Source organism: Galeopterus variegatus, unplaced genomic scaffold (genome assembly GCF_000696425.1).
Source record: "Galeopterus variegatus unplaced genomic scaffold, G_variegatus-3.0.2 Scaffold3258, whole genome shotgun sequence".
Taxonomy (NCBI): Eukaryota; Metazoa; Chordata; class Mammalia; order Dermoptera; family Cynocephalidae; genus Galeopterus; species Galeopterus variegatus.
Window position 1 is genome coordinate 250,333 of NW_007729369.1, and position 15,761 is coordinate 266,093.

At 53.2% G+C, this 15,761-nt stretch overlaps 1 protein-coding gene across 2 annotated transcripts in view; it reads left to right on the forward strand.

Moving 5' to 3' along the window:
- The window catches only part of CCDC94 (coiled-coil domain containing 94), a 16,844-nt gene extending 2,197 nt beyond the window's left edge, over positions 1–14,647 (forward strand). Inside the window, exons 2-8 of one of the 2 annotated variants that reach the window (XM_008584413.1) lie at positions 670–770; positions 1,696–1,840; positions 3,708–3,842; positions 6,499–6,680; positions 7,756–7,876; positions 11,064–11,214; positions 14,609–14,647. In XM_008584413.1, the coding sequence (XP_008582635.1) occupies positions 670–770; positions 1,696–1,840; positions 3,708–3,842; positions 6,499–6,680; positions 7,756–7,876; positions 11,064–11,214; positions 14,609–14,616 (843 nt within the window). In that variant the 3' untranslated portion in view covers positions 14,617–14,647. Of the gene's footprint in view, positions 1–669; positions 771–1,695; positions 1,841–3,707; positions 3,843–6,498; positions 6,681–7,755; positions 7,877–11,063; positions 11,215–12,488; positions 13,020–14,608 lie in introns of those variants that run through there. The other variant, XM_008584412.1, reaches the window with a different exon arrangement.
- Positions 14,648–15,761: the final 1,114 nt, after the last annotated feature.

Here is a 15,761-nt window from a genome sequence, read left to right on the forward strand (position 1 = left end):
GCACCGGCCATCCCTATATAGGATCCGAACCCGCGGCGGGAGCGCCGCTGCGCTCCCAGTGCCGCACTCTCCCCAGTGCGTCCCGGACCCGGCCCCCAACAATGTGATTGTTGCTGAACCCCTGCTGTCTGCTTGGGAGTCTAGGATCTTGGCATGTGCCAGGCAGAGGGTACCTGCGTGACCAGCCCCTAGTACAAGCCCTGGATCTCTATGAGCTTCCCTGGTAGACAACTCTTCATACGTGTTGTCATAACTTGTTGTCGGGGGAATTAAGTACCTGCGTGACCAGCCCCTAGTACAAGCCCTGGATCTCTATGAGCTTCCCTGGTAGACAACACTTCATACGTGTTGTCATAACTTGTTGTCGGGGGAATTAAGTGCATCCTGTGTGACTCCACTGGGAAAGGATTCTGGAAGCTGGTTTCCTCCTGCTTTCACCCCAAGGGGCTTTTTACCTTTGCTGATTGTGTTTGGTTTACTTTCATTGTAATAAACCATAGCCACGAGGACAACTGTAGGCTGAGTCCTGGGAGTCCTTCCTGCAAATCACAGAGCTTTGGGTGCTCTTAGGAACTCCCTGACATAGCTCCCCAGAGACCCTTCCTTCTGCCCATGGCCTACCCCTGCTTCTGAAAAGAGCTCCCCCTGACACTTCATTCCTCCCCACAGAAATACTACCCGCCGGACTTTGACCCATCAAAGATCCCCAAACTCAAGCTCCCCAAAGACCGACAGTACGTGGTGAGGTTGATGGCCCCCTTCAATATGAGGTGAGCACCCCCTAGGTTCCCCCACCAGTTGGGCTGACAGACCCAGTGCCTGGCATCCAGAGAGGTGGCCTGTCCCCAGTGTTCAGACCAGGCCACTGGTCCTGGCTCAGACATTGACCGCTCCAAGCCTCACTCTTTTCAACATTCAGGATTAAACTCCCAGACCTCTTAGAGCTCCTAACCAGTGCCTGCATCAAGGTCCTAATCATTAGTAAAAGTGGGAGTGCAGAGATGGGTCCCCATGCATACATTTCGGCTCCTCCAACAACCAAGCTTCTTCCTACCTCAGGGCCTTTGCACGTACTGTTGCCTCTGCCTGGAATGTAGCTGGCTCCTCCTCACCCTTTAGATCTTGGCTCAAATCTCACCCCCTTGGAGGGGCCTCCGTTATTCTCTCTCACACAGTACCCAGAGTGGTCAGAGAAATGTCAGAAGAAATGACAGTGGCGCTGAGGCCTAAAGGTTGAGGGGTGTCATAGGGTGTGAAAACCACAAGAGCAAAGGTGCTGAGGTGGGATGAGCTGGAAGCATTTGTAGGGATAGCCAGTAGGTGGGCGTGGTGGGGCTGGAGAGCACAGGGCCTGAGTGGGAGGGATGAGGGAGGGCAGGGTGGCAGGAGCTCCTTCCTGTATGCAGAATCTTCCCTCGTGGAGGCTGGGATGCCTCATAAGCACCAGGCTTGCTTCTGGGAATATATGACCTAGTCTGGGTGCTCCCATGGAGGGGACACTTGGGCCAGGTTATGATGAGCAGAAGAGAATTTCAGGTGGGGAAATTTGTACCCACAATGGGGCAGTCTGCCCCAGGAGGGAGGAAGCTCCCTGTCTCTGGAGGCAAGCAAGCAGTGATCTTGCAGGATGCCATAGTGTCCCACCAGTAGGGGCCAGAGTCCCGATATGGCACGGGTTCCTCCATCCTGCCACAGGTGTAAGACGTGTGGAGAGTACATCTACAAGGGGAAGAAGTTCAACGCACGCAAAGAGACGGTGCAGAACGAGGTCTACCTGGGCCTGCCCATCTTCCGCTTCTACATCAAGTGCACCCGCTGCCTGGCAGAGATCACTTTCAAGGTAGATGGTCAGCCAGGCTGCTCCTTTGTACCCCAGGTCCCCTTGGATCGGGAGGGCTCTGGGAGTGACCAGCTTATATCCTCACTCTCCAAGGAAATTCCATTTCAGTTTATGTCCAAGAAACAGACAGAGATTTGGGGGAGATGTTCATGGCAGTGCTAAATATCAAGGCAAAAAGATAGAAGCAACCTACACGTACAATACTAGGGGATGGGATGAACAAATTATTGTACAATAGAATATTAGGTAGTCAGTAAAAATCACATTTTCACGGCTCGCTGGTTGGCGCAGATGGTTAAAGTGAGGTGTTATAATACCAGGGTCAAGGGCTTGGATCCCTGTACTGGCCAGGTGCCCAAAAAAACAAACAAACAAAAAGTCATGTTTTTACTTTTAATTGTTACCTTAAGGATTTGGGGAAAGGACAAGAAGAACTTAAAGTTTTCCGTTTTTATACTTTGGTAGTGTTTAAGGTTTTTATTTTTATTTTTTCATAAGCTTTTTTTTTCTTTGATTAAAAAAATAAGATTTGAGGGCTGGCCCAGTGGCGCACTCGGTAGAGTGCGGCGCTTGGGAGCGCGGTGGTGCTCCCGCTGAGGGTTCGGATCCCATATAGAGACCGGTCTGCTCACTGGTTGAGCGTGGTGCTGGCGCGACACTGGGGGTTGCGATCCCGTTGCCGGTTGCGGTACGGGCGCGACAGCGAGGGTTGCGATCCTGTTACCGGTCATGAAAAAAAGACAAAAAAGGACACTGGGGGTTGCGATCCCGTTGCCGGTTGCGGTACGGGCGCGACAGCGAGGGTTGCGATCCCATTACCGGTCATGAAAAAAGACAAAAAAGGGCAGGATTAAAACTGGAGAGTTGGTCTACTGCTTCTCTCTGCCCAGCCACTCAGTGCACAGGAGCAAACGCTGTAACAATTTCTTATACGATTTTCAACAAATTTCCTATGCCCACATGTACATAGTGATTACATTCTTCCTCGCTTCCTCTTTTCTAATAATAAAACATCTTATGTGGGGATACTTGTAGATTTACATAAAAGTTGGAAGTATAGTACAGACAGTCCCTGTCTACCCCTCACCCACTTCCCCTCACATTAGCATCTCCTGTAACCACAACGTGGTTGTCACAATGAGAAACCAGCATTAGAATGTTACCAACCCCAGACTCGATGCAGAATTCACTTTTTCGGCTACTGTCCCTATTTTGTTCCAGGGTCTGATCCAGGATACCAAGTTATATTTAGACTCTCAAGTTGTTTTTTTTTTTTTTTTTTTTAAAGATGACAGGTAAGGGGATCTGAACCCTTGACTTGGTGTTGTCAGCACCACGCTCTCCTAAGTGAGCTAACCGGCCATCCCTATATAGGATCCGAACCTGTGGCCTTGGTGTTATCAGCACCACACTCTCCCGAGTGAGCCATGGACCAGCCCTTCGCCTCTCAAGTTAATAAACACAAGTACGTGCGTGTCATGTACTCAGTTGTATATGTAGTTCACAATCAAAGCAGAGATGCTACTAAGCACACACACCAAAAGGGCAGGGATTGTGACATGTGCAAAGGCCTGGAGATTCTATCTGTAAACATGCTGAAGGTGGGGAGTGGAGGGTGAGGGTGGCAGGGAGGCAGTGGGCTGGCAGAGAAGAGTTTTAATGTCCCTGCTGGGGACTTGAGCATTTCTGCAGACAGAGATGAGAGCACTAGAAAGAACCATACTAGCAAAAGTGATAAGACATGAAAAATAAAGGAAAGATAGCAGGAAGAATCAAAAAACAGAGAGAAGGGGCTTGGGCTGCTGGGAGCTCTTTAGCAGAAGCTTTCAGTGCCCAGGGAGCTGATGTTTGTCCATCTTCCTTCCAGACAGACCCCGAAAACACAGACTACACCATGGAGCATGGGGCCACGCGGAATTTCCAGGCTGAGAAGCTCCTGGAGGAGGAGGAGAAGAGGGTGCAGAAGGAGAGGGAGGATGAAGAGCTGAACAACCCCATGAAGGTGAGCTGGGTGCTGCGTGTGCATGTGTGCGTGCGTGTGCATGTGTGCATGTGCCGTCTGTGTTGTCACCCCTTCCTGCCTCAGGTTCCCAGGCAGGGTGATGAGGTGGGGTGTGTAGTTGGTAAAACTCCAAGATGTCCTCCAAGACCCTGCCAGCCGGTGCACATGCCCCGGGTGGTCCCCTAGACTGTGAATTGGAAGCATCCCACTCCCATGGTTAGGTTATGATATGTTAAGTTATGGCTCAGTTGACCTTACCAAAGGAGGTTATCTAGGTGGACCTGAAGTATTACATGAGCTTTTTAATCTGGGCCTAGCGTCAGAGACAGAGGAAGTGACAGAACAGTCAACAGCCAGCAAGAAAACAGGGACCTCAGTCCCACAACTACAGGGAACTGAATTCTGCCAGCAACCTCCTGAATGAGCTCAGGAGAGAATCCTGAGTGTGACATGAGACCACAGCCTGGTGAGACCCTGTAAGAGATCCCACCCATGTTATGCTGGGCTCCCAACCCACTGAAACACTGAGACAATGAATTTGTGGGTTTTAATCCACCCAGTTTGTGGCAAATTGTTACACAGTGCATCAGGAGGAAACGAATATAGGGGGCAGGAAGTTGGTCTTCAGAACAGAAGGTGCTGCCTCCAGTTGGCTGCCCCCGTTTTCTAAGAAGCTTTCTATGACCTGTTAGGCCAATGGGTATTAAGACTAGAAATACAGGGCCGGCCCCGTGGCACACTTGGGAGAGTGCGGCGCTGGGAGCGCAGTGACGCCCCCGCCACGGGTTCAGATCCTATATAGGACTGGCCGGTGTGCTCACTGGCTGAGCGCAGTGCGGGTGACACCACACCAAGGGTTGCAATCCCCTTACCGGCCACGAAAAAAAAAAAAAGACTAGAACTACATAAGGAGCTGTTCTCTTGAGCATTTCCCAGCTCTGTGACCTTGGGCCAGCCACTTGGCCCCTCTGGTCCTCAGCACCCTCATCTGTGAAATGGGGTTGATAACTGTGCCCGTCTCACATGACTGTGGTGAGGGTTCAGTGAGTCCAGACACTTAAAACTGTCAGAACAGGGCCAGGCACACAGTCAGCGCTCTATGAATGTCTGCTAGGATTGTTATTCTTCATAAGAAATTATTTTCACCTTCCATTGGAGAGTTTTGTTGTTTTTCTCAGAAATGTCAAAATGACTATGTTTCTTCCTGTGCCATCCCACTTCCACATTCCCCATTTATTCCTGGACCCCTCCACCTCTGCCAAATGTGAGTTTTCTGAGCAAGCCACGTCAGAGCTGATGCAGAGCAGCAGGGAGGGAATGGGCCTCAGCAAGGGTTTGCTGTGTGCCCGGAGCTGCCCCCATGCTGTCTGTGTGCGACTTTACTTCCCTGCTGACAGCAGGGAGTTGTCACCCTGGTGTTAGTCAGCTACTGATATGTAACAAGTTATTCCAAAACCAAGCAAATTCACCCAAGGTCCAGCATTCGAGCCCAGTACCAGCCAGCTGCCAAAAACCAAAACCAGTAAGTGGCTTCAAGCAACAGACGTTTATTGTCTCCCATGGCTTCTGAGGGTCAGGAATCCAGGACTGATTCAGCTGGGAGTTTATGGCTTGGGGTCTCTCCTGAGGTCAAGCTGTCAGCCAGGGCTGCATTGTCTGAAGCCTCGACTGGGACTGGAGGAGCTGCTTCCAGGCTGGCTGCCTTGTGTGGCTGTTGGTCGGAGGCCTCAGCTCCTTGCACGTGGGCCTCTCCCCAGTGCGGCTTGAGCTTCTTCATGACGTGGTGGCTGGCTGCCCCAGAGCGAGGTATCCCAGAGAGAGAGCAGGAGGCAGCTGCCCTGTCTTTGATGTCCTTGTCTGGGGAGTGGCTTACTCATACTTCTGTCATTCTCCAGCTGCCACGTCCAGCCCATGCTCACAGGGAGGGGGATCAGGCTCCACCTTTTAAAGGGAGGGACTTAAAAGACTGTGTGGATGCCTTTTAAAACCACCACAATTGCCGTTTTCTGACGGTTCAGTACAACAAGACTGCACCACTAGGAAGTAGCCAAGATGGGACCCACACCCAGTCCTGCCTAGCTCTAAAGCCGCCTCTCTGAGACCTGGGGCACCTGAGCTCACCACACTGAGACTCAGTTTCCCTTTCTGTAAAATGAGGCTTGTTGTGAGGATTAAATGAGACTATATTGGGAAACAACTTAGCTGAGGGCCTGGCATACAGTAGGTGCTCAATTTGTTTTATAAAAAATTTTCAGTATTATTTTTACTTCATAATGGTGCCAGGCTGGAAAACCAGGCCATCTGAGTCCAGGGCCAGACTCCAGCTACATGGCCTCAGGTGGTCACCTCCTCTCCCTAGATCTCAGTGTTCTCACCTGTGAAATGGACACAGTGATGGGGCCAAGCAGGAGGTCCCTGAGCAGGACAGAGGGACAGAAGTGGGGCTTCCCTGGCCTGGGGCGCTACATGGCCTCAGGTGGTCACCTCCTCTCCCTAGATCTCAGTGTTCTCACCTGTGAAATGGGCACAGTGATGGGGCCAAGCAGGAGGTCCCTGAGCAGGACAGAGGGACAGAAGTGGGACTTCCCTGGCCTGGGGCGGCCCCCAGGGCACAATCCCAGCATGCCACTCAGCCCTGCCTGGTTGCGCCCACCAGGTGCTGGAGAACCGGACCAAAGACTCCAAGCTGGAGATGGAAGTGCTGGAGAACCTGCAGGAGCTCAAGGACCTGAACCAGCGGCAGGCGCACGTGGACTTCGAGGCCATGCTGCGGCAGCACCGGCTGTCGGAAGAGGAGCGGCAGAAGCAGGAGCAGGAGGAGGACGAGCGGGAGATGGCGTGAGTCAGGCGGCTGTCCCCCCGCCCTATGCTCCCCTCTTCTGGATCTTTCCATGGCTCCCTCCAGTGTCACCTTCTCAGGGAGATCTTTCTTACTCACCCGATCACACTTTCTCGTGGCAGCTATGTCAGGGTCCCCAGGACCACCCTATGCATGGAGATCTGCTGGGGGGTGCTCCTGGGACTCTGCATGGGTTGTCCTCACAGCCATGGCTTATTATGATGAAAGGATGCAGAGCAGAGTCAGCTCAGGGAAAAGGCACATGGGGTGGACTGGGGGGTTTCAGGCTCGGCTTCCAGAATCCTCCCCGAGGAGAGTTGCTCAGGACCCATTTCATCCCCATCAATGGGCCATGACAACTGAAGGTAGAAGGTGGAAGGCAGGGTTGAACTTAAACCACAATGTTTGCACTGACAGTGTAGGCCCAGGAACCCCTCCTGTCATAGAAGCAGGGCCCCCGGAGCCCAGGTTCCAGATGCCAGCCAGGGCGGGCTTTGCAGCCGCCGTTCTCAAGACGCAGCCTTGGGCCTCCCTGGTTGATGCTGTTCTGCTCAGCACCCACCTCCCTCTGGAATCTTTTTGTTGATTCATTCTTTTCCTGGTTTATCCCCGCTCCTGCCTCCTGTAGCGTCTGAGTGCTGTGGGAACAGGGACTTTGAGTGGCTTCTCCTGCATCCCCCAGGCCTAGAACAGGGTCAGGCATGTCATGGGTCCTCAGGAGGCACCTACTGGGTGGGCAGAGGGATGAGCCCTTGAGTAAGTAATAGTGACAGGAGCACACGGTCATCAGTCACCTTCCAGGTATCAGGTGCTGCTCATCTCATGGCCCTGGAAGGCAGCATGATTACCATCACAGTCGAGGTTCAGGAATGTCCAGCCATGGTCCCAGCTGAAGTCACCCAGCCAGTCCAGGTGTTTAACCACACCACTGCCCTCAGTGGATGAAAGAAAGTTGATTTTTTCAAAGTTATCTGTGGCCTCCTGCCCCACCCAAGCTCACCAAGGGCAGGAAAGCATATCAGGGCACTGTCCCCTGCAGAGCATGTCCCCCAGCCCCCACGTTCCACCCCACAGGGCCTTATTGGAGGAAGCCAGGAACCGAAGGCTGCTTGAGGACTCAGACTCAGAGGATGATGCTGTGCCTGCCCCGCCCCGGCCGGCACTGTGGCCCAGCCCCACTGCCATCCTGGACGAGGTGAGCAGGGCTGGCGGAGTTGCATGCGTGCTTGTGCTGAATGAGGGACAGGTGAAGCCAGGGGCAGCCTAACTCTTGTACTCTGCTGTTGTAGCCCCAAAGCAGCTGTAGGTCATGGGTTATTTACCCCACATGGGCGTGGCCATGTGCCAATAAAACTTTATTTACAAAACCAGGGGTCAGGCCTACTATGGGTCTGTAGCTTGACATAAAGCACATGGAAGTTCATTCCTCAGTCATGTGACAGTACCGGAGTGACAGTCGAGGACTTCTCTGCTCCACGAAGTCATGCAGGAATTCAGGCTTCTTCCAGTTCCTTGCTGTGCTTCTCCCTGAGTGTGGATTCCTGCTCTGTGGTTACAGCTGGCTCAGAGCACCCTCGAGGTCCAGCTGTGGGAAGGGAAAGGGTGAATGGAGGATCACCTGCCAGTGCCCTGAGGCCCAGACTCAGATGTTGCCCACCTCAGTTCCTAGTCACTGGCCACATCTAGCTGCAAGAGAGGCCAGGAAGTGCAGTCTGCAGCTGGCCCGAGCCTGGCTGCTATTCTACCTAGAAAGAAGAGAAGAGGGGTTGGGTGGGGACTGGCATTTCCACCATGGCTGTCTTATCCAAGGCTGAGGCCACTCTGGTTTGTTCATTGAAGAAGGTGGTTAAAGTGAGGGATCATCCACCAATAACAGACACTCAGAAACATTTCATTTTAGTTCTAAACACATTTGTGTTCTGTGTTGGTGGTAGTACAGGCCCAGCCACCAGACAAGACCCGAAGTCACAGCAGTCTCAGTTGGGTAGAAGCTTGCTTTTCTCTCAAATCCCAGCCGTGCAGAGCAATCCAGAGCAGGGAAGGCGGCCCCAGGTGTCAGGGCCCAGGTGCCTGTCTTGTAACTGTTCTGCCGTACCTAGGATGACGCCCTCCTGGCGCGGCATTTCTCTGCACCCCAGTCAGTGGGAGGGGGTGAGGGGTAGAAGGGGCACACCTTGGGTTGAGCACATCCTTCTGCTCAGGGCGTGAGCACCTCCCACTGCAAAGGGGGCTGGGAAATGTAGTCTTCTTAGTGAAGACAGCCATGTTCCAGCTGGGAATTCCATGCCAGCTAGAAGAAAGAATGGGTTTAGGGGTCAAATACTCTCCCCCACTAATCTTTTGATATAGAACCAAGGCATTTTTTTTTTGTTTATTTTGGCTTTTGGGTTTTTTTGATGGCTTGTCAGCACAAGGATCCGAACGCTTGACCTTGGTGTTCTCAACACCACACTCTAACCAAGTGAGCTAACTGTCCAGCCTTGGACCTTTTTTTAAAAGACATTTTCCTCAAGGATGTTTCCCCTAATTAGAGTTCTCACGTTGTTTTTCTTACATAAACTGCCCCCAGAATTCGTCATCGACTATTTCCTACACTCTAACCAAGTGAGCTAACTGTCCAGCCTTGGACCTTTTTTTAAAAGACATTTTCCTCGAGGATGTTTCCCCTAATTAGAGTTCTCACGTTGTTTTTCTTACATAAACTGCCCCCAGAATTCGTCATCGACTATTTCCTTTTTTTTTTTTCCCCCAAGTGGAGCAAGAGAGCGAAGCTACTTTCAGAGCAGCCTGACCTTTTGTGATTTATCCCTCCCATCTTTTGCCGATACTCGATTTGATAGCAGGTGTTTTGCTTTGTTTTGTTTCACACAATATGCCTTTATCAACGCTTTTCAAATCTTCACCTTAACTCTTCTGTTTTTGTTTTGGTGGCTGGCCGGGACAGGGATCAGCCCCTGGACCTCAGTGTTCTCAGCACCACACTGTGACCCACTGAGCTCACCGGCCAGTCCCCCGTTCACTTTAACTCTTATAGGAAGTTATGCATGTCTCCTTTCACACCTCTATTTCCTTGGTTTGGTTGAATGACAAGTACAACCAGCAGAAGCAGGTTCAGGAACATGTATGCGTTGGCACTGAGCCTGCGGGGAGAGCCCTGGTAGTGTTTGGCAAGGGTACAGAACACCAGTTAATCCTGTGCGTCAGTGGTGCTGGATGAAAAAGCTTCAGCCAAGATCGCTCATCTGCCTTCTCTCCCCTGCTAAATGGCCGTCTATCCCAGGCCCCATGCAGCCCCGGCCAGCATACGCAGTGTGCAGAATGGCCACTGTGTCCTCCGCCTCTGCTCGTCTCCCCCTCCAGGGGTGACAGCTTCCTTGCTGCCTTGGATATGCCAGGCTCAGTCTCCCCTCGGGTCTCTGTCTCCCTGTTCCCTCTGCCTGGATCACCCTCCCTGTGACCTATGCTTGTCACCACCACCTCCTCGTTCTGATATCAGCCCAGTCACCCTCTAACAAGGCTTCCCCGACCACCTTGTCCAAAGTGGCCACCCCCTCCCCTCCCACTGTTACACTGCCCTGACATCTCAGTAGAGATTGTCCTGGTTATGTGTTTACTTGTCCCTCATCTCTCCTCCCATCGTGAGGCCCTGCCAGTCCTGTTCCCTTTGTGCCTTTTGAATCCAGTGGTTGCCAGTTCCTCTGTCTAAACAAATAACAGACAGAAGGGGTCCCTTGTGGTGCGATTGAAGAGCTGGGAGTGGGGCCGAGCCCTTGTCTGTCTCCCTGTAACTATTCCCCAAGGTGGGTGCCTCCATGTTCACTCAGTCCCTCAAATGCATTGACTGAGTACCTGCTGTATGCCCAGAACTGTTTGCGGACCACAGACCCGGCAGTGAGCAGGACAGCACGCATGCATAGTTGAGAAGTCGGGTAACAAGTGGCAGAGGGCATGGTGAGCAGGGACATGTGGCACTCATTTGAGCTTGAACTGTGGGGAGAGGCTTCATGGAGGAGGACATACTCGAGTGGGGTATTGAAGGATACATAGGAGTTCACCAAGTTAATGAGAGGACAGGGGGACATTCCAGGTAAAAGGAATGGCATGGCTGAAGGTGTGGCAGTGAGAAGCCACACTGTGACTTAGGAAGTGCCAGTGCAGGGTGTATGGGCTGAAGAATGGGCGGAGACCTAGGAGTACCAGGCCCAGGGCTCTGGGAGCCGTAGAGGACTTTAGAGCGGGGGAGAGATTTGGTCAGCACAGTAGTGGAGATGAGGGTGGTAAGGACCCCTCCGGCAGCTGGTTCATCGGGAGACTATGAGCACGGAGGTCAGTGGGGCTGGATCTGGGCCAGACCACCCTACGTGTCCCCCCTTGCCCCACAGGCCCCTAAGGCCAAGAGGAAGGTGGAGAGCTGGGAGCAGAGCTTTGGCAGCCTCGGCAGCCGGCCCCAGCTGTCAGGCCTGGTCGTGGTGAAGAAGAGGAAGACAGAGCGGGAGCACAGCGCCGGGCAGGGCCAGGCAGCAGCCGCCCCGGGTGAGTCCCCCAGGTTCCGGGAGCCGGGTGCAGTGTCCCCAGTAGCCCCTAGGTGGCAGCAGCGCCTCCCAACCCCGGCGCTGTTCTGGAGCCTTCATGGAGCGGGTTAGGGTGACATGCGTCTCCCTCCCAGGGACGATTAGTGGAGTAAGGGGAGAAGGCATGGAGGGTTTTTTTTCCTTTTAATTGCAGAAGGAGCAAGTGCTTTAAGACCCAAGTCACAAAGAAGTGTATAAAAACTAAATGTCAGACCCTGCGGCACCCCACCTTCATCATCCGTTGTCAGCAGACCCAGGTCCTGGGCGTTGACACCTCAGGGCTGGCGTAGCTGGTGCTCTGTGGCCCCCACGCCCCACACCAACCCCGGAAAATGGAGAGTTGGAGGAGGGGGTGTCAGTGTGGCCAGGTGGTTAGGACCAGGATTCCAGAGCCGAGCAGCCTGGGTGCACATCCCCCATGCCTCCACTTGCTTCTTGTGTGGTCTTGGTCAAAGGATCTCCCCTCACCCCTGGGCCTCAGCTTCCCGTCCTGTTAAAAGCAGATAATAGGGCCGGCCCGGTGGCGCACTGCTACAGTGCGCCGCTTGGGAGCGTGGCGGCGCTCCCGCCGAGGGTTCGGATCCCACATACAGACCGGTTCCCGCTCACTGGCTGAGCGAGGTGCGGGTGCAGCACCGAGGGTTGCGATCCCGTTGCCGGTCCTGGTCCGGTGCGGGCGCAACACTGAGGGTTGCGATCTGTTGCCGGACACGAAAAAAGACAAAAAGGAAAAAAAAAAAGCAGATAATAACAGGACTTACCTTCTAGGTAGGGTAGGAACTTGGTTTGGGGTTGATTACATGAGCTGCTCCACGTCAGGTGCTTGTTTAGACCCTGTAACACAGTGAGTCTTCCATGTAAGTGAGCCAGCCCTTACCTGTACCGCTGTTACCCGCTGGTCAGATGGGGAGGCCGAGGCTCAGAGAGGTGCACCCACTCACCTGAAGCCACACAGCCGGGGGTGTGTCCCTTCTGAATCACCATAATCTGTGGCTTGACTTTGGACTTCAGAGCCATGTCCACTTTCTGCGGTGCACTCTGCCTGCCTGGCTGGAGCTTCCAGAAGTGCAGTTGCCAAAGGGTGTGCGGGTTTAAATCTGCCATGGGCCCCACCAGGAGCTTTCCAGAAGGCTGGGCCATTCGCATGCTTTCCACCTCTGGGCCTCGCCAGCAAGCTGGAATGGTCAAGCTTGAGCTCCCAGCCTAGTCTCAGCTGACTGTTGCCTTCCCCTCCAGGTGCCCTTCAGAGCAGGAAGGCAACTGACCCTGCACCCCCGACACCTGGTGCCTCCTCCCTGAGCCAGCTGGGGGCCTATCTGGACAGTGATGACAGCAGCGGCAGCAACTGAGCCCCGCCCCAGCCCTTCAAGGTCAAGGGTCTCAGGTCCAGCTTCAGCCATACCCTGAGAGCTGGTGGTTAGAGCAGGAGGCCTTGGCACCAACCAGGGCCACAACCAGGCGAGCACCAGTAGCCACCAAGGCCAGCGGGGCCGGCAAGGGCTTCAGCCTGGGGACTCGGCTTCTCTCCTGTCTCCCCACTAGCATCTCGGGGACCCAAGCTGCCCCTGCTCCCACTTGGCACCATGTTGGGGGCTGCCACATTCCTGGAGCACCTCTCAGCTTCCAGCATGACTCCCTGGTCCTGTCACAGACCGTCCTTGGGATGTCGGCCATGTTATGGGCATGCAGGTGAGCCCACCTACCCCCATGTGGCTCCATCCCTTCCCTCCACAGAACTGTCTGGAACCAATAAAAGGAATCCACCTAGCTGACCGGGCCACTTTCCCTCTGCCAGCATCTGACAAGGGGGTTGTGGGGTGAGGCCTCTGCTAGCAGGTTCTGGTTCTTCCAGAAGTATTCACAGCTGCCTCCTGTGTGACCAAGCCTAGGTCTGGGCTTTTGGGCCACAGCGTATATCCCGTCGTTTGTGCCAGAGTTCGGCGCTCCTCCCCCTCTGCAAGGGATGTTGTGTTTGTTCCTGATATTTGCTGCCACATGCAGTGTCAGGGCAAACCCTCCCATGAGTGTGTCCTCGTGAATGGGGTCAAGTATCTCTTTAGGACACCAAGAAATGGAACTGCAGGCTCGAAGGAGGTGCATAATGTTCATTTTTAACTTCTGGGGGTTTTTTGGGGTTTTGGTGGCTGGCTGGTATGGGGATCTGAACCCGTGACCTTGGTGTTATAACACTGCTCTAACCAACTGAGCTAACCGGCCACTGTTAATTGTAAAGGACACTACGACTTGCCTTCCAAGGGGCTGGGCTGTTTACACTTTCAGCAAGTGTGGATCCCTGGCTGGATAATCCGTGGGAATCAACGCTGGCTGGGAAGTCCTGCCTCCCAGGCAGGGGTAGCCCAGGGGCGGAAGGAGGGCAGGAAGACGGGGCAGGATCAGGGTGAGTGCTCACTTCCCGCGCCTCTTTTCATTTTATTTTATTTATTTATTTATTTTCCTTTTTGTCTTTTTTACTGACCGGTAACGGGATCGCAACCCTTGGTGTCGCGCCCGTACTGGGGACCGGCAACAGGATCGCAACCCTCGGTGTTGCGCCCACCCCGCGCTCAGCCAATGAGCAGAAACCGGTCTCCACATGGGATCCGAACCCTCGGTGGGAGCACCGCCGCGCTCCCAAGCAGCGCGCTCTCCCGAGTGCGCCACGGGCTCGGCCCACCTCTTTTCATTTTAATTTTGACGTCCTTCCAGACTTACCAACGAGTTCCAGAACTAGGACAAAGAATTCTCATAATGACCCCTTTCCCACATTTACTCTTCTCTATACTGTGTATACAGTTGTACCTTGGTATCCATAGGGGATTGGTTCCAGGACACCCCCCATCCCCCCACAGATACGAAAATCTGCAGATGCTCAAGAAATGTAACACTGACACAGAACTGGTATCTAATCTCCATCTGTTGTGGTTATGGTTGGGTTGTGTTCCCCAAAAAAGATATGTTGATGTCCTCGCCCCCAGGACCTCAGAATGTGACCTTTGGAGACAAGGTCATTGCAGAGGGGATCGAGTTAAGATGAGGTCATTAGGGCTTGTCCTTATAAAAAGGGGAAATTTGGACACACAGACATGCACAGAAGGAAGACACAGGGAGAGGACGGCCGTGGGAAGACGGAGGCGGAGACCAAAGGGGCGCAGCCATGAGCCAGGAGAGTCCACGCCTTGTTGCCCCGCCCACACTTTGATTTTGGAATTCTAGCTCTACCGTGAGAGAATAAATTTCTGTTGTCCCAAGCCACCCAGTTAGTGGTACTTTGTTGCGACAGCCCTAGGAAACTCATACACTATCATATCCAAATTCCACCGATTGCCCCAATAATGTTCTTTTGTTTTGGGGTACAGGGATCTGAACCCTTGACCTTGGTGTCTTCAGCTCCGCACTCTAACCAACCAGCTTGCCGGCCAGCCCCTCCTCCCCCCCATAACATTCTTGATGGCAACGGAAATCCCAGTCAGGCATCGCGTTCTCTCCTTGCGTCTGTTTTGTCTCTTGTCACCTGAGATAGTCCTCGGCCTTCTGTTGTCTTATGTGTCACTGATATTTTTGAAGAGTCCAGCCAGCCATGCTGGAGACTGCCCCTCCGTTTGGGTTTGTCTGGTATTTTCCAACAATCAGGTTCACGTTGCACCTTCCTGGCAGGAGTGTCACAGAAATGATGTGTTCTCGGGAGGCCCACGAGGTCGGGTCGCCCCATTTCTGGTGACTGAACCTTGGTCTGGGTCGTGGTAACGCGTGGTAACGTCCATAGCTCCCCGTTTTCCTTTTTCATCCCACAAGATGGCAAGTGTCCGTGGGGAGGTACTTTGAGACCATGTAAACATCTCATCCTCATCAAACTTTCACTCGCCAGTTTTACCATCCATTGCTGATTTTCTCTCAAATAAATGACTTTTTCATCCCACAAGATGGCAAGTGTCCGTGGGGAGGTACTTTGAGACCATGTAAACATCTGATCCTCATCAAACTTTCACTCGCCAGTTTTACCATCCATTGCTGATTTTCTCTCAAATAAATGATTGCTATTGTATCCGTTTCTTGTGGCTGCCATGACAAGTATGTCATACCAGTGGGGTGGCTTAAACACCGGAAGTGTATCCTCTTGTAGTTCTGGAGGCCAGAAGTCGAGATCAACGTGGAGCAGGGCCGGCTCCTGAGGCTGAGGGAGAATCTGCCCAGGCCTGTCCCCAGCTTCTGGTGGCCGCCAGCAATCCTGGCGTTCCTTGGCTTGTCGAAGCACCGCCCCACGTCTGCCTCCTCACATGGCCCTCCTTTCTGAGTCTGCCTTCCCCTTCTCTTCTCTTCCAAGGATACTGTCTTTGGATTTAGGGCCCACCCAAATTCAGGATGATCTCACCTTGAGATCCTTAACATAATTCCATCCACAAAGACCCTTTTCCAAATAAAGCCACATTCACAAGTTCCACTTGTTAGGACATGAATATATATTTTGCGGGGGGTCACTGTTCAACCTACTACAACTATGATGGTTACCAA